Below are 26,047 nucleotides of genomic sequence, written 5' to 3' on the forward strand. Positions count from 1 at the left end.
TTGTCTCGTTAAAAATGACTATTCTATCTATTTTAAAACGTAAGACTTTTCTAACTTTACTTACATTTATAAATATACTATTGTATCTATGGTATCTAGACATACATATATATATGTATGTATATATATATGTATGTATATATATATATATATACATGAATCAGTTTAGATGAAGCATATACGTACTATTTATTTTGTTGCAACTGGCTTTATCATTAAAAGTTCTAAACATGATCAATATTTTTAAATAAGACAAATAATTTAATGTCATGTCTAAAAGTCAATGATATAATACCATTTTAGGCTGAGTTCGAAACAGCCAGTGGCTTAAGCTGTTTCGTTGTTTTACGTGAACACGCTTTTTAAACAACTAAATGATATATTTTATAGATAAACTTTTATATAAAATAAAATAAATCTGTTTTTTAAGTTTTTAATAGTTATCTTAATTAAATATATACTCAATAATGTTTAAAGCAAAAGGCTGAAAGCGCATCTAGCCCCTAAACGAAGTTTTGGATGATTAATGCCAATACTAGACAAGCATATGTGCGCTAATGTGTGTGAATGCAGAGAAGAAAAGAAATCGGATCATCTAAAGAATTGCGCGATGTTGATTTGGAGCATACGTGACCTAAGGCGAGTTTCTACGGAGTTGAAGACGATTGAAGGAGACATTCCTTTTTCATTCTTTTTGAGTCGTAGGGACTCCGTACTACTAAGAGGGGTCACCAGAAGCTTAGCATGCATCCAAGAGTGTTTGGGATGAGTCTAGGTTGAGCAGAGGTTTGTTGCTGTTTTCCTAACAACAGGGACCGGACAGTCTGACCCTCTGGCCGGACAGTCCGGTGGCAGGACAATCCGGACCTTGGTCTGGCCCCTGTTCAGAGTGAGTGAGCTGAGTGTCGACCGGACGGTCTGACCCCCTAGCTGGACAGTCCAGTTAGGTTTCTTTTCCAACGGCTAAGTGACATCTGCCAGCATATATAAGACCTCCTTGAGATCTAGCCGTTGGTGAGACTTTCTATTCGATTTCTCTGGTTGCTAGGGAAAGTTTAGCACCTCTTAAGCCTCCCCACTAACCTAAAACACTTTCTAGAGAGATTAATCGTTGGATCACATCTTAGGGAGAGTGTTTAGGCTAGTGAGTGGTTGAGTGTTTGTTCTCGGGTGATTGATGGATGCATGTGAAGTCAAGGTGACCTACTACTCTTGGAGATTGATCTCCTAGATGGATAGGCGTCGTCCGCGAGCCTCCGATTCGTGTAGATCGCCCGGGAGTAAGTTTGTAAGGGTTGTTGCCTAACCTCTGCAAGGAAAAAGGTAAGATTGATAGTGATTCTTGTGCTTCTTCATAGAAGGCTATAGGGTAGAGCGGATTGCAACCTAGGGCTGGGCAAACCACCTTGATCTTGACCTTGGTGGTCGATCGAAGGGGTTGCTAGTCCTTAGGCGTGATTCCAGAGATCCGTGTTGGCCTTGTGGGAGGAAGCCAAGAGAGGAAAGGATCGAGAGAGATCCCGCTCGTAGGAGTGCCTCAACAGAGAATAGGATCAAAAGATCCAAACTTCAGGATAAATCTCTCGTGTCTTTGTTCTTGTGATTTATGTGTTCTGTTTGTTTCTGCGATCTTTCTACTTTTATATTCCGCACACGATCACATCACGTTCCCAAGAACCTCACTGAAAAAGGAGATTGTCAAATCTGCATTTTTCACTGACCGGACGGTCCAGTGTTCTAACCAGGACGGTCCGGCCAAAGCTCTCGCCCCAACCTGAGAGTGCCAACCGAATGGTCCGGCCCCTACTAACCGCTGCGATTTGTAAGATTTTTTAGACACCTATTCACCCCCTCTAAGTTGTCTCCTTAGGACTTCAAAGGCTACGACTGATCGCCATTTCGAACGACTGACACCCAATCTGTGTCACCGGAGCCAAAGCCGCACCGTCGGCCTGAACTCCTCTCGGCGAAGGGCGAAACCGCACCGCCGCTCCGAGCTCCTCCTAGCAAGGTCATTCCACCGCTCTGGGCTCCTTCCGACGAGGCCTCGTTGCCGCCCGAGCTCCTCCCCGCTAGGCCGCGACGTCGTCGTCCCAAGCTCCTCCCAACGAGGCCGCTACGCTGCCCGAACTCTGCCTCGTCCATGTCGCCGTCTCCACCGCTCGTGGCCGCCGCCTCCGCCGGATCCCCGCCAAGAGAAGAGGGGAGATGAGATAAGCTGGTCGGATGGGGGAGGAGAAGCTGAGGAGTTTGGTGGGAGAGAGGAGGAGTTATTTTAGAGTATTTTTGTTTTTTATGTTTATTTTAAAGTTTAGGACTGGTATTTAAATATAGAAGGTATCAGGATTAAAATAAAAAACTATAAGGCCTGACATACAAAATCAGAGCAGCCTCTGGACACTTTTGCACTGTAGGAGACATCGAGGAGCTCCATCCTAGTTAGACGTTGGTAGTGTTTGATGGGGTACTTAGCACTATGGGGTTTTGGAAGGAGGGAACTAACGATGGAGCTACCTAGGCCGCGTTCGTTAGGTGGAGGGTAAGTTAACCTACCCGGTGCAGAAAACGTAGTAATAGATTAGTATATGATTAATTAATTATTAATTATTAAAAAAATATGAAATAGACTAATATGATTTTTTAAAGCAACTTTTCTATAGAAAATTTTTGCAAAAAATAAACCGTTTAGTAGTTTGAGAAACGTGCGTATAGAAAATGAGAGGGATAATATAACTTGCATGTACCGCCGAACGAGGCCATAGAGAAAAGCGACCTTGTGTTTTTTTCCCTGTTTTCCTGAAGTGAGTTTTTGCGATTTGTCGTGACGCAGGACGGCAGCAGTACCTGTATTTGTTTATATTCTTGAGAGGTGCTCTGGAGTATGGAGTACCTCTATCGCCTTTGCATCAATATCGACCGATATTTAATACACATTGATAAAATATTTTTATTTTTAGGCTTGTTTCTATGATTAAATTATTGACAAGTTTTGAGTACGCTGACCCCAATCGCCGGTGCAAGTTTAAGGATGTAAATAATCACCGTTCCAAATTCAGCGGCAATAAGTAGAACATAACCACTACAAGTTGTATAGCAAACGTAGGGGTCCGATAGTCCTGTCATTCATTCTACTCAAACGCCCAACAGTGAGTGAATCAAACAATCAGGCTGGCTTCATAGCTCGACAGTCAAGCGCGAAGGCTCCAAACAATCCAGAAACTAGTAACACGATTGAATCTACTATCTAGTACTCCGTACTGCTCAAGCGGAAAGCTACATAAACAGCTAGTCGGGGTACGGAAATGACCAGGAGCATGCTGTGTAGGGATGGCAACAGGAATTCCCGGTCGGGTTTTACGTCTTCATACTCGTCCCTACGAGTTAAAATTTTTCCGTCATCATCTCCGCGAATTGCAACGGGTAAAAAACTTTCCCCATACCCATCCCCACACGCGAAATTAATCCCATAGGTTCCTGTCCCCACTTAAATAATATACTCTCTCTATTTATTTTTATTTGACGCTCTAGCTCAAACCGAATCTTTTTTTTTGGCGTTTGCAGTTAAGCCCACCTCCTCCCATACGTGAATTTTCATCCTTGCCCCTGATGCCTCCTTCGTCCTCCTCCCTCTCCGATGCACCGGACCCCGACGACCGCAGCCTCCTTCCTCCTCCTCCCTCTCCAACGCACCGGACGCCGACGACCGCAGCAGAGATCCATGCTTCCAGCGGGCGCCGTGCACGCAGACAAGATCGAGCTCTCAACCCGTGTCCATCTGCTGCCATACCTCCACATCTCCTTGCTCATCCTGCCAAACTCCAACTCTCCAATATCCAAGAACCTTCTTTCTAATGCAGAGAGCCTTCTTTCTGAAGCAGATCCAAGAACCTTCCAGATCAAGCACATGCCTTTCAATTTACGGAGTATGTGAGGAAGAAGAGGAAGGGCAAGACGACAACGAGGGTGTTCAGGAGACATGGTTAGCAGGCCAGTGAGGTCAAGAATATCAACGCACAGAAAAGGAAGAACTGCAGCACAACCATGGCTTCTCCCTCCTCATCTACGGCTGGAAGTGCTACCAATTAGCAACACCTAGCAAGCATTCGTTCCGTTGATTATTGGAGTAATCCAGTGAGATTTTTTCCTGTTCCACTAGAGTACTGATATGCTTATGAGTAGTACTGATGAAATTAGATGTGAATTTTGTATGTATGCAATCTGAATCGGAGGACATCAAATGTGATGTGACTTGAAGTACTGTCAGTATGACAAACGTGAATTGTGCTTGTAATGTTAATTGGAGTACTTTGAATACCAGATTGTTAAGTATGTTTGGGGAGTACATGTTCTGAATGTCAGTTGGAGTATTGGTTAGAACATTGTTGAATTGGAGTACATGTTCTGAAGATGGCAAAGTACCACATAGGTCTGCAAGAAAACACCATATAAAGAGGATTTGTTTTCTTTTTCAAATGCATTTTTAGCATAATTTGAGTATCTATTTTGTTCCATCTGCTATTCTAGAACTATAAATAAGAACAAGAGTGTGCCATTTAAGCATAATCTCAGTGTATTGAACACTCTGTCATTTGTTTCTCTTTGAAACAATTACTCTTGTATGGCTTGTGATACAAAAAATTGAGAAATGGTGCAATTCTTCTCTCTTATCAGGACCTTCTAAGTCTAATGCAATAGGGGATAAATTGTTGAGAGTTTTTATCTAAAGAACACATGGACTATCTTTTAGTGTAGACAATAAGTAAAATAAAACGAACCTTTGCTTTCACTCTAATAAATCTCAAAAAGAGTAAATTGAGCCCTACAACATTCTTTAGTCGCTTTCATCCTTCCAGATCAATATTAATAGAAGAAGAGCAATTTTACCATCCTTGAGGAGCTACCACTGTTTTCTATGTAAAATTTGGTACCTTCTAGTACTGTAATAAATTTTACGTAGAAAACAGTTGTACCTTTTGGTACCTTCTTAAGGATGAGAAAAAAGTTCTTAATAGAAACATGTGTAATGTTACCAGGTTTCATATTAAACCTGAAGCAGAATTCACAAAGAAACCAAACACCAAACCATAGGTAAAATTACTTGAATACGGAGCACTGTATAATCCCAGATAAAATTACTCCTAGAGCACTTGTTCAAATACAGAGTATATTATGTTGATTCAAGAATAAATTGTTCCCAGAGTACTAATTTTAAAAAATTCTCTGTAAATATTCTCCTGTTGAAACCTAAAGCATCTCTTGCCCTGCAACTTTGGCTGCCCCCACTTCTTGCATCAGCTAACTTGGAGTAACTGTCATTGTCCTTAAATGGATGCACACATAACCTGCAGAAAAGCACATTTGTTTCTTCTGAAAGTTAGAAATTTCAGATAATATAGTTTGATGTGACAATTGATTAAACATGGACTATTTCTAGAGCATAGAGAAAAAAAAATGAAGTGATTATAGGTAACTTGTAGTACCTCCCAAGCTACATCATTCATTGATTTGTATCATTGCATCCTGTACCAACGAGGGATCACAGTTCAGTTGCAAAGGAAGATGACCCTGTCTTTCAAGCATCCCTTTTCTAATATGTGGAACATCATATGCATTGCCACCATGGATTCTGATGACTTCCTTCATGCAAGCATGAAGAGTCAAGAAAATCTATTTGCCTTGCATATTGGATAATTTTGAAATGCCTGCTCCATAATATCAAGATATTAGCTCTTAATACTCTAAGTATCCATAATACCAAGATTAGCACCCATAATATTAAGATTCTAATCAATGGGAAAAGAAATCACACATTACCTGGTCAACAACAGCTACAAGTTCTTCTGTTTTTGTTGATGTTTTTTTTTGTATTGAATGGACTGGATGGAATTAAAGAAGCCTAGATCTAAGGTATTAAAATCAGGTGAGTTTGCTGGTTGGCATATAATCCTGATATCAAAACCATCTTCCTTAGCAACATCACAAAATAACTTATCATCAGGTGAAATGTGAGGTCGTGCATTATCTTGTTGGATATATATTGGTTTCCATTTAGCACGAATAGCCAGTAAAACCTTTTCAATCAGAAAATTTTGAATAATGTCTTTTGTGATTGAATTAATTGGTTTCAACTCCATTGTCCCTGCAGGTCGATTTACACTGGATCTCTTTGCCGGTGTGTATGTTACAAAGGGGAAGCAACCGATTTTACCATCAAATATGCAATTTCCATCAGATTGAAATCTTGGTCGTGCAAGAGCAGTCAAAAACATGAATTTGGGGATATAGTTCTTATTCTTTGATGTCCTCGTAGGTTGTTGTTCATTGTTTGGATTTGTATAATATCTCTCAGTTTTTTCTGGGGATGTCAAACCATTTCTCATCAATAAATACATAATCAAACAGTCCTTTGAAGACAGGATCATTGGGCATACTTCTTGGATCAATCATTGATAAGCACCACTTTAACCGATTCATCTTATTTTTCTATGTCAAGTAGGGCTTTAGGGGGTTTGAGACACATTTTATGTCACCTTCCCGTTTCATTTTGTGCACCTTGCTTTTGCTGATACAAAAGTGGGAAGCCACATCCTCTATTGTTGTCCGTCTCGACAATGGAAGATCTCAAAGTGTGGACACATCAACCTCAATCTTCTTACGGCCACACTTAGACCTTTCACAACTAACATTAATTGGAAGTCCTTGTTGAAGACATATTTTTCCTTTTTTCCAAATTCGTTGAACTGTCCTAACAGGTACTGAGAATTTCATTGAAACTTCCATTGTCTCATGACCCTTCAGATTTCCACTTCTTGCCATTGCTAGCAATGCATCAAATATTGCTCTTCGTTTTTTGTCATCAGGCACGATATGCTTCTGTGAATTGTGTTGAACACTATTCTCTAGAGTATTATTCTCTTGAGCATTATCTTCAGCACTATTGTCTAGAGCTTGAACCATTTGTTGAGCATTCTCTTCAATCATATTTTCTTGACAATTCTCTTAAACCATCTCTTGAGTGTTTTCTTCAACTGTATTGTCTTGAGCATTCTCTTGAACCATCTCTTCAATGTTCTCTTCAATCCTATTTTCTTGAGCATTCTCTTCAACCATGTCTTGAGCATTCTCTTGATCAAAACTATCCTCAAGAATTTCTTTTGGTTCCACATTTAAATCGATATCACACATTGATCTTTGACCTCGACTTGTTGAGGGAGCATATGGTGATGTCACATATCTTGCTGAAGGAGACCTTAGATGTTTTCTAGGTGGTTGCATCCTTGGCGACAACAACATTCTACATAGCGGAGATTTAAGAAGTGACATGGCTATGCATGGAGACTTCCTCTTTTTGCCCCTTCTCCCTTCTCCCCCTTGAACATTCAACCCACATTGTGTAGCCCTATAGTATTAGTCAAACTGTCAAGCAAAGCTCTCCAAAATGATTTTAAACGAGTAAAAATAACACATCTAGTTGTCAAATTTTAAATAAGGAGTATTTAAGAGTAGGAGTAAATAATGCTAATTAGGAATCATACTTCATTTTGATGTTAGCATATACTGGTATACATTGACAGGAGTAGCACTCCAATTACATAACTCCATCAGTCTCTTTGTTAGTTAATTCCGAAATTTGAGAACTAGTTAACACCTAAAGAATATACTCCTGTTACCTAAGCAATGATCAACCAAATTTTGAGTATCTGCAAAGAGTACCATGGTATCAGTGGGAGTATCATTTATGCATTTTGTGTTGTACTCATTACACATGTTGTTCCACTGACAATGACATTTAATGTATGTTTTTGAATAAAAACCTTGGTGAGGGATAACCTACAAGCAACTCTTTGAATTACTCCATACTTTTGTCATATTGCAGGAAATAAAATATTTCAGGGAGTACGAGCAGGTGAATGAAAACATGAAGAAGCAGAAGTCATCCATACTGTTGTCATATTGCAGGAAATAAAATAATCCCTTGCCAAATTGTTGAGAGATGCTATGTGTAATCATCCACATGGTAATAGAGTGCTGAATTTGATCTAAATTTCTCTGTAAATTTAGTCAGAACTTTTCTCTAAATTTAGCTTGAACTTCTCTTGAATTTGGCCTGAACTTGACCAAATTTTCTCTTTGATTGTAGCTCTAGCTCGATCACATCAAAATTCACAGGCCATGTTCAAACCAAGACTGTGCTCTAATTTTCTAGTGGAGACTGCAATTTCTAACAAGGCTTACGTATGATAAAGAAGACAAACCTTGGTGATAGAGAAGATGAAGATGCACAAACCCTTGTGGCTGGGCGTGCAAGGTGGTCCTCTGGGCAGCAACGACTATCGTCACTGGTTTGATTCATGGCCACTGAGGACGTCGACAAACTTATTTGAGGCAGCAAGGAGGACGACAGTATGGTCTCCGATGGCCGTCCGTATACGTCGACACCTTGCTCCATTCCTGTCTGCCCACTTCCTCTCCAGGGCTACCTTGCTACCATCGTTGGCCTGGGAGCATGGATCTCATCGCCGGACTCATCTGAGGTAGCCGCAAGGAGGGTTGATTCTGCCGCCGATGGCCGCCGCTGCCGTCACCAAACAACAGGACGAACAAAACAGCACGCAAGGGATAGGAAGGAAGGGCAAAAGCGCCAATTCACAGCTTCCTTAATTTTGTAGATCTGGTAAAAAATGTCAAACAAAAATAAATGGAGGGAGTAGTATACATCTCAAATCATATATATAATCCATATTTTATATTAATATATCCATTAATCCATATTATAAAATATAAAATTATTATTTATTAATATAACAATGAATATAATCTCATGACATGAAAAAAAACAAACTTATAAAACTCATATATTTCTATTAATCGGGTCTCCAGGGGGAACGGGGATGGAACTCCATGGGGGAACGAGGATAGAAGATTAAATACCATACCCGCCCCCCTCCCAAGACCCGACGAGGACGTGTTTTCCTCCATTTAATTCTCTGCGGAGAACCAATAAAAACCTTTCCCGTCCCCTAATAGAAGAATTCCCCGCGGGAAACGGGTAACGGAGCCCCTATTTACATCTCTAATACTGTGTACGGTCTTCAGTCCTATTAACACGTGGCATGGTCGCATAGAGAGCTCAAAGTGAAACAACACGTGCGGGCTTTTCAAATTTGCAATTGACAATACTTAATTAACTATTAATACGTGGCATGGTTGCATAGAGAGCTAAAGTGAAACAACACATGCGGGCTTTTCAAATTTGCAATTGACAATACTTAACCATACGCTAATGATTTTTCTCTCGTTTTATGTGCGCTCATTAGCCAGACTGCCATGCCTGCATCATAGGAAGTCCTAGTGAACTCCCAAGGAGATTTCTCAGAAACAATTCAAAACTCATTGCTCTAGAAATACTTATATTCCATCAACATGGTATTTTGCAACAGTCTACACAAGCAAAGTCAGTTACGATAAGACCTTATCATAGGACATGTGGGCAACAGTTCGACACTAGGTTTCATCAGTAAAAGGCAAAGGCGATATCTGCAATTCAAATCAATAGAGCAGAACGGTACTGCAGAAACACGACCCAAAAAAAATGCATGGAAGGTTTAATACTACCTCCGTTTCATATTATAAATCTTTCTAGCTTTGTCTAAATTCATTTATGGATGAATGTATATATTTTATATATATGTCTAGATTCATTAGCACCTATATAAATCTAGACAATACTAAAAATACTTACATCGTGAAACGGAGGAAGTAGATAGTTAGACACCCCGCATGAGCAGATAATTCAAAGGTGGTTCCGGAGTGAGGTTAAAACCACTGGTGATAATACGTCACTTGCAATTCAGTTTCACTACCATCTGCTAATATAATAAGATCACATACTTCTAGAGAAAGATTAAAGCACATTCATCTTCCACATAATGGGTGCTAATCAAACACCAATCGACAATACTGGTCTTAATTGATATGATGTCGAAACCATCCAAAGTTTCATCTTCACATGATATGTTGAAGAAGTCATTTAAGCTTCATCTTCTTTGTGTTTTCCTCGGCATCATTTCTTTCCACCATTCCCTAGCAGAAACAAATTTCTGTCAAACATAGCAAATTTAAAATGTAGTAAATAGGTCTCAATGTTTCACTGGTGCTCTTAGTGTACACCAATAAAGGAGCTAAACAGGAATTGATAGAGTAGCCAATATATAAATGAGATTTCAACGTTGAGAAACCTAGCTTTAGGAACATCTAAAACACAGCTTTTCGAATGAACTTCATATGAAGCAAGCAGTTTAATCGCTTGGTTTATACTTTAGAGAGGATAAAATTATTAGATCTTAAGCTTACTACATAGAAAATCAGTTAGAAGAATCACTTTTCAGAGACAAGTTAGTAGCTTGAGAAGGGAACTGAAAATTGGCATCGTACAACTGCAATAAGAACTATGGGTATGTTTGGCCAAATGTTGTACCTTTCCTCGTCACAATCTATCATATCCCCATTAGGCTGTACTTTCAAAACCAACTAATGAGCAATGTGCATATCATGAAATGCTGTTAAATAGCTAACTAAACAGGCATTGAATTAAAACAGCTAACTAAACTAAGTATATATGTCAAGGGTTATGGTCGCATTTCCCACAAATTCACTTCAGAATATTGTTGGTGACTTGGAGATCAGTTTGAATTTAACATATATAGTATCTTCCAATAAAATTAGGCCAGTGTCAATTCTCAAAAAATCCAATTGAACACATCTACTAGAGAAGACACAAAAGCTGAATATAACCAACTGCAAAAAGTAGGAAATTAATGTTTTACCTGATAGAGAGTTGAGACGACCCATTAGTTCCCTGCATTTTAGTTTACAGGTTTCTTCCCTGTATTCTTGTCAGCAAGTTTGTTCCCAAGCCTATAAAATAATTATTTTATTTTCTAAAGACAAAAGATTAAAGAGAAGGTATGTGAGCTTACAGTGTTAGGATGTCAAAATGTGACGGAGGAATAAATTCTTTCTTAGTGATTTTTAGTGCAATGGTTTCCAGCAGATTAGGCAGAAAGTCATTGATATGCATGGCAAATGCTGCTTCAGCTTCTTCTTGGTTAAACTGTCCAGACACAAACAACATACACAGATTATATAAGAAAATATGTCCCTGCACTATAACGAAAACATTGAGCTAAATGCTAGCCACTAACCAGATTAATATAAGCATGTCGAAAATAATTCCTTGAGTAGTGTAAACAACCCAATTGACTCTCTGTGTATTCCACATTCACATATGTGACGTTGTCTATTGGATCATACTGTGAGCCGTGCACATAAATTTTCTCCATTTCTGGAACAGGAATTGTGTTTCTTGACCACTGGTAAATTGATCCAAGTTTGGATCCAAGAGAGCTCTGCTCTTTAGGCAGAAGTTTATGGACCATATTGTCCAATAAAGTGCATTGCTTAATTCTATCAGTGTAACATGTCAACGCAGGATGATTAGTTAAGAAAGCAATGAGAAGCTCTTCATTCGAAAGAATACCACCAGGACAATCAGTCAGGTACTTAAGCAACTGAGGAACATACATAGGATAAACTCCATGTTGTTTTCTGTCTTAATAGTGAAACACTTCCCAAAGATCTGCATAAGCTTCTTATAATCTGCACGACATGTTATTTCAGTAAAACCCACCCTCTCAACATGTTCTGTGAATCTGACCCTACCTGAGCAGAAGAATATATCTGTGCTTTCAAATTTTCCATCGAAACTCAAGCCCTTGCGATGTTTTCCACAGACATAAACCAATACTTGGTGAGCAATGTACTGTGCGAAGTATGATAGGAAAGTAACTTCATTCTCATTAGTTATACTGCTTCTTGACCGATGAGATAAATTAACTCGACGAAAAAGTCCTCCTTCATGGCTCTTGATCATTTCATCAAATGTACATATTTTGAATGAAATCATCCTAAAGACATAACACTATTTTAAAATCCACTAAAGTAGTGAACTGAATTGCATTACAAGTTCATGTACTTACCGAGGGCAGCCAGCTCTTAACCTATACCTCAAAAAAACTGTGGAATCTCTGTAGATTGGATAACATGAAACAGTTTTATCATCCTTTAGAGATTTTCCACCATGAACAGCATAGAAATCATAAGCTTGGATCCCTGCCTTTTTGCACACAGTCTTGGTCAATTGTTTTACAGTCAAGGAATTCAAATCTTCTTGCATTGAAACTCTATTCCCACAAACATTAACAAAGAACTGCCAAAACAATTCAAGTTGTATAGTCTGAACAAACCCCACATAAGAATAATGTTAATACAGTTCCAGAAAAATACCTGTGTCAAACACTTTGCATCAATCATGCAAGGGACTGATTGTGCATCCCTGTTTACATCATCTCCACCAGAAATTCTGGTCAAAAAAGCATCTGACATCAAAGAAAATATCAGGATTCAGAAAAGGCTTCCCAAGTTATACAGAAGTAATTTTCTGCAGTAGTTTAATAGCAACAGATATGGAACAGCTGCCACGGAATATCTATACTCATGGGAAAACTTTGTTCCTGAAATTTCTTTACCCTTCAACACTGAATTAGTATCAGTATCACAAGCTTCCTTCTGCCTGAAATGATTTGAAACAGAGAAATGAGATATTGTATGCCCTAGAGAAGGCCAAGATCAAACATTTTGCTCTGATGAGAGCAAAAATAACTATACGCAACTTTGATTAGCTAATAAACATAGCAATAGGCAACAAACGAAACTTACCTGTGCTTACGAGCTTGCTTGATCGGGAAACATGGCATATTTGTTGGATACCTCCTAGTATACTACAATAGTAGAAGAAAAACAATCAAAATATATTCACCTACAGGATAGGGCATTATGCAGTATCAATGTTCTAAGAAAACATTGCAGAAAAAGCATTCAAAGCTACAAATATTATTTCAAAGAGAAAATATAAGAAATGCCATTGATAAACATCTAGGTCTAAGAAATATCATCGATGAGTGCGAGTTCTATGAAATATTATCGTACAAATGACTTTGTCTAAGAAATGCCATCGCTATTAGGGTTCCATCCATCTCACACCATTAAATACATTGTTCATATTATAGCACTTCACGGAGGACTATGGACGAAACCCTAACGACAATGGTATTTCTTAGACATATTCGTTTGTACGATGACATTTCACAGAACTCGCATCCGTCGATGACATTTCTTAGAGTTAAGTGTTTGTCAATGTCATTTATTAGATTTTCTCTATTTCAAATGGTAAGAGTGCCACTGAACTCATCTTCAATTGCTTATTCTTCCTACAATAAGGTTTAGAAAATGATTGGAAAAATCCTAAAAGTCTGAATCTGGAGGACAAAGCTTAAGATCTTCTTTCCAAAATATAATACAAAAGTGTATATTTCACTAAAATAGTTTTGGATGCTTTGAGCAGTTAAATAGTAAGATTTTGTAAAGAGTGCCAAATATAAAAACAACAGTGCATGACACGTATAAAAAATATAACCAATCACTTTGTTTCCTTTTTGAATGTATCTCTACATTTCAGTTCTCTAGTAAAATACTGTATTATAAAGAGCCCTTGGTAGCAACTTTTGCATGCTCTCACTCTCACCATTCGGAGTCACACAGAACTACTAAGATAACTGAAGAAAAACCAGGGTCTAGGGGTCAAGTGGCAGGCCCTTCCCCAAATGAAGTCCTAAATCTAGTAGTCCCTAACAAACAAAAGCAAATGAAAACCACATCATATATAGTATACCAATAAATTGGGTGGTACCACATAACAACATGCCTGCCTGCTACCAGTATTTTAGATGTGTAGTCCAAATCGATTCAGTGTTATACCAACACCTTTGTTTACAGAAAATAATGATCATTTGCCAGTTTGCACCATTTGAGCTAAAACATGATGATTTGTCGATTGTCATCCCATTTATCCCTATTACATGTTGCACCATACAGATGTTGGAAAATTCAAATGATGGAAAAATTTAGCAAATTAACAACATAAATCATGAACTAAGAGGTTGAAATGGACAAAACAAACTGATTTTTTGCATCACAGCAGGTAGAACATACCTTAATGGCTTCAACATTTTTCTGCTTGATATCTGCAGCAGAGTGAAGAGATGTAAACTTAGCAAGTGAAGTGACAAATGCATCCCTTTGAGTCTTCATAGACATAGCTGCAGTAACATGGATTGCGCTGCGAAATCCTTTAAGGCACTGGGATATGACAATCTCATCGTCACTCTGGTCAAGTGGAACACTGAAGGCAGCAAGCATAGGAGCCCAGCAAACCTCAACCATGAACTTCAAGACTACCACATCTGTTGCTGGAAAAAATACTGACCTAATTCATTCATAAAACATTCCAGATAAATATTTTACACAAGCATCAAGAAAATAGGTAACTCTCTTTAGCTGATATAGAATGATATGACAATAGCACATCTAATATCAAAATACAATTGCATTACTTACATAAACCAAATATATTGTGCTCATCACATATTTGAAAAGAAGCTGCTAAAAGTGGACAGGTGAACAGTAATCATTATTCGCAAACTATGTTCAACATTTTTATTTCAATCATTTCTTAGCATCAAGTATCCTGAATTGAAATTTAATCATAGTGGTGATTATGGCCATCTGCCATTAATATGTTGTGTCCTTCCAATTATGTCAGCTTCAGAAGAGTGAACAAGACAACCTAGCTGAACAGCGTTACACATTAGTCCATACGAAGTGTACAGTACGTGGGACTGATCTCATATGAAGTGCTTAGAGCATCTCCAAACAGCATCTCCATTTGTCCATTTAGACAACTAGCCAAAATGAGATCTAGTTTTTAGATGTAATTACACAAAATCGTCACCTATTTACCCCTAATTTGTTCTCTTCCTCTCTTTGCATGATTCTTCACCTACGACGAACAGAAAAACCATACAATTATATGGTTCCAATTCTAAACAAAAAATAATCAGTATTAGATTACATCCAAAAAAATGTCTTCCATCGCGTATACAATAAGTTACAAGGGTATTATTGTCAACCTATTCCCGAACCTCTCTTTTAGGACTTCTAGAGTTGACACATCTAGCCAAACAGTTTTGAGCTGCTCTCCGGCTCCTATAGGAGTTAGCTCCCGCTGGAGTGGGAATTTAGAGTTAGGAGCTGGAGTCCGGAGACCTACCAAACGGGGCCTCAATACCAAAATATACTTGCATGTCAAGCTGTTCCTTTTCTGAAGAAAAGTATGCCAAGCTTTTGCTAATACACAATCTACACTCTATAATAGCTGGGAGTGAGAGAGAGTAAATGATGTGAGGGGAGAAAGGGAAGATGTGTGGGGCCCACGATTGGCAAGAGAATTTTGTGGCCAACTTTGGCCAGCTGGATGGCTTGGCCATCCGGTTGGCAAATTTGTTGGAGCTCGGATTATGATCAAAATTGCCAAAATTTGGCTTGGAGAGGCAAGTATCAAGCATCAACTCTGTTGAAGATGCTCTTAGCCATATCATGCTAGCATATAGTTCTTGAGGACACAAATATATATTCTCAGGGTAACCCTTTGTGTGCTTAAGTGGTGGCAAGGTAGCTGTTACATGTACTTAAACAGTATAGGGTTGGGTTTAGTGAACTTTCAGCCCAAGATTTCAGTGTATTATAGGTCAATTTTTATGGCTTCACGGCAATCCCATCTCTAATTGTTTTCAGCTATTTTCCAAGTATAAAGTAGGGAAGATCTAATGCACCAACTTAAATACAACACAACAGGTTGCACAAAGCAAAATGACAGTGCAAGCTCGCCTACACCTCATAGCATATGAAACATACAGAATTGAGGTCATCGTCTTGCAGAAACTCAACTATTATCAAAGAAAAGAGTACAAGGAATATATGGCCACGAATCTTTTCCATAAAAAGGTTATAGTACTTTGGCATCTATAGGGCATGACTTTCAGTTCATCAACTTGGGCTTCATTTTGTCAGCTTAACTAGTTGCCATTTTGACCACTCAAACAGTTCAGAATGCCAGCAGCATAGAAGAGCACCCTACTGTTAGGACAATTGACCGATTGCACAGTCCACTAAAATTATCAGTCAAACAGTCATATACCTTAATAGGGCAGCCTAACACTTATATCAGGACTGGTGCTATTTTCTTGCCAACAGCTGTGACTGATGAAATCAACATCAGCGAAGAAAAGGCGTGGCATTGTTTTATGTTCAATGCATTCCAATCTCAATTTTCATCATTATTTCTGAAATAAAAAAGAAACCACACTACTCTAACTTCCATAAAATGACAAAACAAGAATATCAAAATTGACTTCTGGTGCATATTTTTACATAGAAACATTATCCAGTATCAACAAATTAATCCAGCTGCGCTACAATTAGCAAATCAACGCCTGGTATTTTCAGGATGATTGGTTAAGATCTTTTTCGTTTACTTAGACAGTTGGACGTTAGTACACCATTCTTCATGGAATAAATAATAAAGTGGTGTGCCAGTTTTTGCTTGACGTTGCTGATGAATATAAAGATAAACTCAGATTACCTCAGCACAAAAAATGCAGATTGAATTTGGGTAAAGAGTATTTGTACCTCTCACTGGTCCGGAAAACAGCGCCAGCATTTTCAAGCAATATCTTGAGAAGTTCAAGAGCAAGGATCTTCCCACGCATAACAATGGGATCAGCTGGTGCATCCTTGGGAGGTGTCTTCATGGAGAGCTTGCACAATGCACGGAAAACCAAGAAAGCGTCTCTTCGCAGTTTATTTCCAATCCTCATATCAGCATCATCATCCAAAGTTCCCACCACTGCCCCCTCAACACCAAGCTCATCCTTCCGACCCTCAAGAGCAGACTTGTACATGTTGATCTCCCAGTATTTGGCGTCTAGCATGTCTTTGTCTGTTGAATCAAGCAAATCTGCCGGATGTGCCCCTTCCTCTGCTGCTGTTGTCTCAAATGCGCCATCATGGGCCGCTGCTCCACCTGCACCTGCAACTGTGGACGAAGTCGTCCGTGCCAGCGGTGTTAGTGCACCATCAATGTCTCCAATGATCTTCGAGATGAATCCCTGTACAAAGTTGGCATCAGCAGCAGGCGATGAACCAGAAGCAGCGTCAGGCAGCTCGATCACGTCAGCGCAACGATGGGTTGCACAGGCACCGTTGAGGAGTCCGCCTCCATGCGGCGGAACACGATCACCAGCATTTGCACGAGCGACGCCTTAGCAGTGGCCTGGTTCACCACGCTGCGGCTCCCCAGGTACATATCATAGCAAGCACGCACGGCGCGGAGCAGGCAATCTCCATGGAGGCGCACGGACGTGGAGGTGACCGCCGAGAGGAGCGTCTTGAGGAGGAGGAGCTCGATGTGCTCGTCATCAAGGTGGAGCGCATTGCAGGCGGCATAGAGGAGGGACGCGACGAGCTGCGCCGAGGGGTCGGCGGAAGGGTCAGCCTCACCATGGATGTAGGAGTGCGCGATCAGCCTGTGGAGCAGCTCGAGCCCTGCCTCGGCGAGCTTGGCGCTGCCGGAGCCGAGCGCGGAGGTGATGGGGCCGAGGAGCAGCTCCGAGTCCGCGAGTGACAGGCTGCGGAGCGGGCCCGGTTGCGAGGAGGAGGAGGTGGGCGTGGACGGCGCCTGCGCCGCCGCGGCCGGCGGCGTGTTCTGCAGGCGGTCGAGGATGGACTTGGCAGTGTGGGAGAGCTTGGAGTGCGCCTTGTTGCGCCACGAGGCGTTTTTGACGAGCTTCTCCAGGAAGGGCACGAAGGCCTCCACGAGCCGCGGGTCGGACTCCGGCGGCGCAGCGGCGGCGCCGCCGCCGGGGAAGCCATTATTCCTCGACGGATCCGGTGGCCGCGGCACCGCCGCGCCGGGTGGATCTCGATCTGGGCGGGGGCGAAGGATAGTGGGGCCGCGTTCGGGAGATACATGGATAAACTTGCAATTGCGCGGAAAACGTATTGCTACATGATTAATTAATTATTAATTATTTAAAAATATAAAATAGATAATATGTTTTTTAAACAATTTTTTAGAAAATTTTTGTAAAAAATACACCATTTAGCAGTTCGGGAAACGTGCGCGCGGAAATGAGAGGGATAAGTTAACTCAGGGAATGTTTAAATGGTAGAGTCCACTATCTCAAGCCACGTCAGTAAAAAAACTTCTCAGACAAAAGATAGTCTTTTAAATTAACTCTTCATAATTATAGGCTAATTAATTCTCCGTTCACATTTCATCTACTCAGCGTCTCTGATTAGAGTCAACACACATAGAAAACATATTTTCTAGTTTTATTTGTCAAGAGTCGATGTTTTGCTGAATTTATGCAAAACAACCGCTTTTCCACTTTTCTCTCTTCTATCCTCTCTCTTTCACATTAGCGAGCATGCAGCAATAGAGACAACAATTAGAGCTCGTACCGTTATCACCACCTTGGCGAACGCGACCTGGTACGGTCCAGATGCTTTGAGGTGGTTTGGATCGCCGAATGGAGGTGGGGGAGAAAGGAGAGAGTGGAGAGAGACCGTCGCGTCTCTTGCGTAGATTTGGCAGGGGATTCAGCCTATGGCTAGTGGGGACGTGTGCCTGTGGGCCCATCTGTCAGCAGGATAGTATTGTTGGTTTCCGCTATTAAAAGGGGACGATTAATACGCTGGTTATTGACAGATGCGAAGGGCGAGGTTGACGCAACGAGTGACTAAAATCAAGGCCGACGATGAGTTGGCGGTGGCAGGGCCAAGGGGGAAAGTCTAATGGGCGGGCGGGCCCCCCACCGGCCCTCGTGCGTGATCGGTTTCGTATACGTATCCTGTACATTTGCTCTCTCTCTCACACACACATAGTTATATACATACACATATATTTTAGACATATAAACTTTATTTATATATATACCTATAAACTTTAGACATATAAATTTTATAGGTATATATATACCTACAAACTTTATACCTATAAATTTATAAATATAAACTTTATACCTGCAAACATATATATACATACAAACATATATACACAAAAAGATATAAATATTCTATATACACAAAAATAATAGATATAAACCTAATATATAAAAATCTTTATACATATAAACTTTATATACGTAAAGATAAAAAAATCTATTTGAAACTTAAAAAAAAACTCACACTTCCTGCGTTACTGTGCGGCCGGCCGATCAAAGCCGTGTGCTGACGGCCCAACACGCCTTTCATGGGCTGTGTTCGTGCGCGCCCTCCGCGCACACGTTTGCTAAATAGCCTTTCTGGGGCCGAGGTGCCTAGGTGGAGGCCTTCTTTGAGCTATGGGCTTTGGGCTGCACATAATTTGGACTTCTGTAATTGGCTCTGTAAATTAGGCCCATAAAATATGGCCCAGTTTAGTTTCATTTTTCGTAATAATAATTGGCGGACGAATGCTGAGCAGTTCGTGACTTCGTGGTCACAAGAAATTAACGCATGGCGATCATATGAAAACCATGGGCAGCATCACATATTCACGTCATTACATCCTAAGACGCATGGAATGATCTACAGTGGCGTGAATAAATATCACCAGGGGCGCGAAAACACGCAATGTTTCTTCACTAACCTAGTCTTTTTCGATTTCACGCAAGAGGTACATGCGTACGTGGAGAAGATTTTGCGTCAGCTGACAGGCCAGTCGGTTGTAAACAAGTTAGTATGTTGATGTAGGAAGTTGGCCAGAATATGTACAGCAATTAACTATCAAACGCACTTATACACGGTAGTATTATATACCATAATCAAAATAACTGAAGAAACTTGATGTACGCCAGCATTACGAGTATTTAAACATCACATACTACCTCCATTCTAAAATATTCAAAAGATTTCTTTATGATCACTTGAATTATCATTTTTAAATTTTAAATCAATTAAATTCACTTTCTAAACATCTGATCGGCTCTAAAATAATTGGAACGATTGAAATTATGGGAATCAATACATAAATGTTTATATTGTGTACAAAACTTAAATTTTATAAATACTTATATTTTAGAATGGTTGGAGTATATAATAATTTATAATTCAACTAGGCATCGTTTTAGATTTTTTTTTGGTTTGGGAAATTAAATTAATAAAATCCAAAGCATTTTGTTTCTGTGAGTAGTCACAGAACTAATTTATGCTTTGAGAACTACTTGCGCGAATTGGCCAGCTCGGGCAATCACCGTTGGCTCGTTTAAATCGACACTATAAATAGAATATTTTGGGTTGGGACGACCCGGCTATAACTCAAATCGAGCTGAGGTGAATCATGTACTCTTTTCTTGGTTTTTCCTTTATTTTTATGCACATGTTTCTCAAATTGTTAAACATGATGTTTTTTAAATATTTCTATATAGAAGTCTGGCATCTTATCTTTCTAAAATAGATTTTTAATTTTATAATAACTAATTGTATTGTATATATCATTAAATAAATAACATAAAAATAAAAAATATTGCATGCATCTTCCATATTTCAGCAAGAAAGAATACAACTTAAGTCCAAACCGGTCTTTTGTATCTTGTCCGCCCTCTCTATCCTCTCCCTCATATCGATCTATCATCCTCTTCTACCTCTTACATTCTTTTCCGTATCTCTCTTCGCACACTCACCACTATTATAGTCCAACCATGCTATTTTGGTTACTCATTTCAATATTTCATCTCTTCCTTGCCATAGTGGAGGCGGCGGTGTGGCGGTGTGGGTTAGATCTATCGACTCTTGAGCTCAGGGTCGCTATACTTTTCTCTTCTACTACCGTCGTCCCAATATAATTGCGTCTATGGATTTCGTGTCCAATGTTGACTGTTCGTCTTATTTAAAAAAATTATGAAATAGAAAATAAAAAATAGTCGCACATAAAGTAGTATTCATGTTTTATTATCTAATAACAATAAAAATATCAATCATATTTTTTAAATAAGAAGGACGATCAAACGCTTAATATAAACAGTACAAAAATACACTTATTGTACGACGGAGGGAGTATTATTAGTATTCAACCAAATTATTATTAACCTCAATATAAAGCCGCTCTGAATAAAACAAAATAAGCTGAAACACATGAATGCATATGCATCCTATCAAACTTCCTTTTTGAACTGAACCATGCACACCAGCTCTCGTGGATAAATTTAGTATAATAAATCACAAAATTACATATAGTCTAACCAAAATATCGTAAACTTGAAATAAAGCCAATGTGTCGAAAACTGATTTAGCACTAAATTTATCCTAGAACTACAAATTTAGATTTGGTTTCACAAAAAAAAACTATTGATTTGATAACAAAATTATCACAAAACTGCAAGTTTATAAACAATTTGATCACAGTGCTACAATATTCATAGCTCCCATATAATAGTAGCTCTAGGGATTTAAAATCTAAAATATGTTGTTTATAATAACTTCAATATTAAATATGTAGTTTTGGGATAGTTGGCCTAACATGTGTTTTGTGATAGATATATCGGTAAAATTGTAATTTTATAATACAACTCATTAAAACTGTAGTTTTGCTAGTTTGGTTCAAATATCTATAGTTTTACGAAATTTTCATAAAATTTTATAATAAACCGCAACTAACAGTCGATAAACTTTAAATGAATTAGCTGGCGTTTAAAGAAACACTGGGAATAAGAACTTTTATGATTAAGTATATTTCTTATTACAAAAACTTAAGACCACGAGAACCATAGTCAAACTGGCAGTAGAAAACTGCCCCCGGAGTGCAGGGGTATACGTACATACCTAACCTACAACAAGCAACAGCGGCCACAACTATTGTCACGGTCAAAGATCCTCGCCGCTGACTGACAAAACTTTGGGTCTGTTTTGAGCGTCTCTAAAAGATGTCTAAAATTAATCCCTAAAACTGAATTTTAAAAATTAAGCTAGAACATATATCTCCAACATATTACCAAATACATTTCTAATATTTACATATGCCTAAAATTAAATGTCTTAAATTTTCGACAAAAATACTGGTTCCTAATACAAGTTATTTATTTTTAGATTTCAAATCTGCAATTGACAATACTTAATTAACCATACGCTGATGATTTTTCTCTTGTTTTATGTGTGCTCATTAGCCAAACTGCCATGCCTGCATCATAGAAGTCCTAGTGAACTCCCAAGGAGATTTCTCAGAAACAGTTCAAAACTCATTGCTCTAGAAATACTTATATTCCATTAACATGGTATTTTGCAACAGTCTACACAGGCAAATTCAGTTACGGTAAGACCTTATCATAGGACATGTGGGCAACACTTCGACACTGGGTTTCATCAGTAAAAAGCAAAGGTGATATCTGCAATTCAAATCAATAGAGCAGAACGGTACTGCAGAAACACGACCAAAAAAAAAATGCATGGAAGGTTTAATAGATAGTTAAGACACCCCGCATGAGCAGATATTTCAAAGGTGGTTCCGGAGTGAGGTTAAAACCACTAGTGATAATACGTCACTTGCAATTCAGTTTCACTACCATCTGCTAATATAATAAGATCAAATACTTCTAGAGAAAGATTAAAGCACATTCATCTTCCACATAATGGATGCTAATCAAACACCAATCGACAATACTGGTCTTAATTGATATGATGTCGAAACGATTCAAAGTTTCATCTTCACATGATATGTTGAAGAAGTCATTTAAGCTTCATCTTCTTTGTGTTTTCGTCGGCATCATTTCTTTCCACCATTCCCTAGCAGAAACAAATTTCTGTCAAACATAGCAAATTTAAAATGTAGTAAATAGGTCTCAAAATGTTTCACTGGTGCTCTTAGTGTACACCAATAACAGAGCTAAACAGGAATCAATAGAGTAGCCAATATATAAGTGAGATTTCAATGTTGAGAAACCTAGCTTTAGGAACATCTAAAACACAGCTTTTCGAATGAACTTCATATGAAGCAAGCAGTTTAATCGCTTGGTTTATACTTTAGAGAGGATAAAATTATTAGACCTTAAGCTTACTACATAGAAAATCAGTTAGAAGAATCACTTTTCAGAGACAAGTTAGTAGCTTGAGAAGGGAACTGAAAATTGGCATCGTACAACTGCAATAAGAACTATGGGTATGTTTGGCCAAATGTTGTACCTTTCCTCATCACAATCTATCATATCCCCATTAGGCTGTACTTTCAAAACCAACTAATGAGCAATGTGCATATCATGAAATGCTGTTAAATAGCTAACTAAACAGGCATTGAATTAAAACAGCTAACTAAACTAAGCATATATGTCAAGGGTTATGGTTGCATTTCCCACAAATTCACTTCAGAATATTGTTGGTGACTTGGCGATCAGTTTGAATTTAACATATGTAGTATCTTCCAATAAAATTAGGCCAGTGTCAATTCTCAAAAAATCCAATTGAAAACATCTACTAGAGAAGACACAAAAGCCTAAAGTGAAGTAAATATAACAAATTTCTCCAACAGATAGAAAATACCAATAACACTAAGAAACGTTCTTCCTGATTTGGATGAAATCGCTCTGGTGTGGCAAGGGAGCTGAGTCATTTGGTATTCATATTCATCAATCATCATGACTGATTAGCATGCACATCTCCTATCATGGGTTAACTGGCCTAGTATGTCAATCTTTACTCTCAATGTATAACTGACAGGGCATGGAAACAAACACCAGGTTCAGAGGTATGGTACACGTTATTGTTTTAACAAAACAATAAATTTGAAATGGAAGTAAATATAGTAATTGTTATGAAAATAGAAGCACAATAGAAACAGATTTAATGTGAAAAACTCTTATATAAAAAAAACACAGGCGCCGACCAGCAATAAAAGGGAATAAAATGTGTCGTCACACTTTTTCCGTGCAGCTTACCAGATATTATATATATATATATATATATATATATATATATATATATATATATATATATATATATATATATAAATAACCCACTAATAAACTAATTCAAATATAATTCCAGTTAAATTCAGATCACATATTAACAGTAATAAGTATGTGAGATGGCGTAGTAGTAATACCTGTCTGTCCTTTGAGCGGTCCAGGTGTGCACCAAATTCACAAGCCACGAGATTGAGTACAGGGTGTATCGAAGTCTGTGGGTGTAGCTGGGTGATGGACAACACCTGCTTAAGGCGCATGTCGATGGAAAGAAAATACTGGGTTTTGATCTTGATAGTCCTATGCTCTCCCTCAAAATATTCCACAAGATCAACATCATTCATGACCACCCAGACAACATCATCGTCAAGCACGCTCAGGACAGGGCACATTGGACTAATCGGAGACAGCCCCATGGCTATGTATTTCTCGCTTGCCCAAATGTCTCGAGCACCACACACCGGGCCTTTTTTCCACTCGCTAAGGTCAGGCGACAGCTTCCATGTAGTTAGCTTCATTTCCTCGGCGTGCCAACCCTCGTCGTACCCCTCCATGGTCAGGAACTTGATGGCGCCATCAGCGCAGCTCACGGAACGGAACACAGTCATGATCGGTCGGCGACGGCTGCTGATGTCGAGTGAACACCCTTCTGGCAGTGGGATGAAACGGAACCGGGGCTGATCTTGCGACGGGAGAAGGTCGCAAACCACGATGCCGATGAGTAGATCGACCCAGCACAGGCACGATTCCCCAAACGAGAATGTCATGTCGGAGACGAAGTAATAGTCGGATGTGCACACCTCGTGGGGGAGGCTAACCTCCTCCTTCACCCAGTGAGCGGTGGTGTATCGTCTGGGGGTCGCTTCAGCAGACGACCACCACGTGAAGAGCGCAGCGTCGGGAAACTTGCGGCCATCGATCATGAGGAGCTCGGCGAGGACGTAGGCGCTGCCCCCGCCGCCAAGTGAAACGACAGATGTTCCGATCCCGAAGGAGGAGACGCTGTTAGGACTGGGGAGCTGGGGCACGGGAATGAGGGAGTTGCTGATGGCGTCGTAGAGCAGGTAGCAGCCAGGTCGAGAGGTGATTGGGTAGTATGAGCCGGCATAGAAGACGACGAGGTTCTTGCTGGCGCACATGAGCATGGCATCGCGTACTTCATTCATCGCCTTCCGAGGAAGCAGCAAGGAGAGGGAAGATACACTGGGGGGATCGGCAACTTGTAGGTCGGCCTTCACGGACCGCATGCCGGCTGGTACTGATTCTCCCATATCTTCGCTCTCTTCCTCTTGGCCGTCGAAGGGGGACAAATCCACGAAGCGATCAAGCAAGACCCAGGCAGGAGCCATGGCAGATTAGCGCGTGGGTGGGTTCGGCCTACGGAGTAGGGCTGCGTGGGTGAAGGGGAACGACTCGAGCAGCGGAAGGAATCGGGGATCTGGTATTGCCCTCGCTGGTTGCTGCCCAGAGGCCGGAGGCTAAGCGGCGTGGATGAACTGATGAAGGATGTGGGGCGATTCATGGACGGGGGGGATATGCCACCCGCAACAAGCACAAACGGAGCCTGAGGCGTGGACCAAGTGCATCATGGACCGTAAAGCCTATACAGAGCTGAAAATGCTATACTGTAGTAGTACTGTACTACTACCTCCGAGCTCCATACTAATATGGATTTTGTGTCCAATATAAATATTAAATATAAACAGTAAAAAAATACACTTAGACACTGTTTAATTCCAAAAACTTTCCTAACAACATCACATCAAATCTTTGAACACTTAACTGAAGCATTAAATATACATGGACATTAAAATTAATTAGACAGCTATAGGAAAAATCGTGGGACGAATCTTTTGAGCCTAATTAGTACATGATTAGTCATAAGTGCTACAGTAAACAACATATGTCAATGATGGATTAATTAGACTCAAAAAATTCGTCTCGCGGTTTCGAGTCAGAATCTAAAATTTGTTTTTTCATTCGTGTCAAAAACCTCTTTCGACATTCGGTCAAACGTTCGTTGTGATATTTTTATCAAAAAATTTTAGCGACTAAACAAAGCCTTACTTTAATACGGAGAGAATACTAGGCATAGGCATGGA

The 26,047-nt window shown here is 39.6% G+C and overlaps 2 protein-coding genes across 4 annotated transcripts; both read right to left on the minus strand.

The window, feature by feature from the left end:
- Positions 1 to 4,950: 4,950 nt before the first annotated feature.
- LOC102706455 lies at positions 4,951 to 16,966 on the minus strand. 3 transcript variants are annotated; one of them, XM_015835365.2, is made up of 14 exons: positions 16,645 to 16,966; positions 14,110 to 14,383; positions 12,778 to 12,839; positions 12,588 to 12,631; positions 12,346 to 12,437; positions 12,039 to 12,268; positions 11,205 to 11,966; positions 10,980 to 11,113; positions 10,827 to 10,917; positions 9,743 to 10,083; positions 8,256 to 8,671; positions 5,815 to 7,399; positions 5,481 to 5,702; positions 4,951 to 5,342 (listed from the first exon to the last, which is right to left on the minus strand). In XM_015835365.2, exons 1-7 carry the CDS (start codon positions 16,944 to 16,946, stop codon positions 11,555 to 11,557), a joined length of 1,416 nt encoding a protein of 471 aa, XP_015690851.1. In that variant the 5' UTR covers positions 16,947 to 16,966; the 3' UTR covers positions 4,951 to 5,342; positions 5,481 to 5,702; positions 5,815 to 7,399; positions 8,256 to 8,671; positions 9,743 to 10,083; positions 10,827 to 10,917; positions 10,980 to 11,113; positions 11,205 to 11,554. The 3 variants fall into 3 exon arrangements, with proteins under 3 accessions (XP_015690851.1, XP_040378798.1, XP_040378797.1); XM_040522864.1 differs by having other exon boundaries at positions 4,952 to 5,342; positions 14,110 to 14,366; positions 16,645 to 16,829; XM_040522863.1 differs by lacking the exon at positions 8,256 to 8,671 and having other exon boundaries at positions 4,952 to 5,342.
- A 5,515-nt stretch (positions 16,967 to 22,481) lies between these two features.
- Positions 22,482 to 25,427, minus strand: LOC102719475. Its single transcript, XM_006651152.3, has 2 exons — positions 24,086 to 25,427; positions 22,482 to 22,773 (listed from the first exon to the last, which is right to left on the minus strand). Exons 1-2 carry the CDS (start codon positions 25,292 to 25,294, stop codon positions 22,717 to 22,719), a joined length of 1,266 nt encoding a protein of 421 aa, XP_006651215.1. The 5' UTR covers positions 25,295 to 25,427; the 3' UTR covers positions 22,482 to 22,716.
- Between the last annotated feature and the right edge of the window lie 620 nt (positions 25,428 to 26,047).

Source organism: Oryza brachyantha, chromosome 3 (assembly GCF_000231095.2).
Source record: "Oryza brachyantha chromosome 3, ObraRS2, whole genome shotgun sequence".
NCBI classification, from domain to species: Eukaryota; Viridiplantae; Streptophyta; class Magnoliopsida; order Poales; family Poaceae; genus Oryza; species Oryza brachyantha.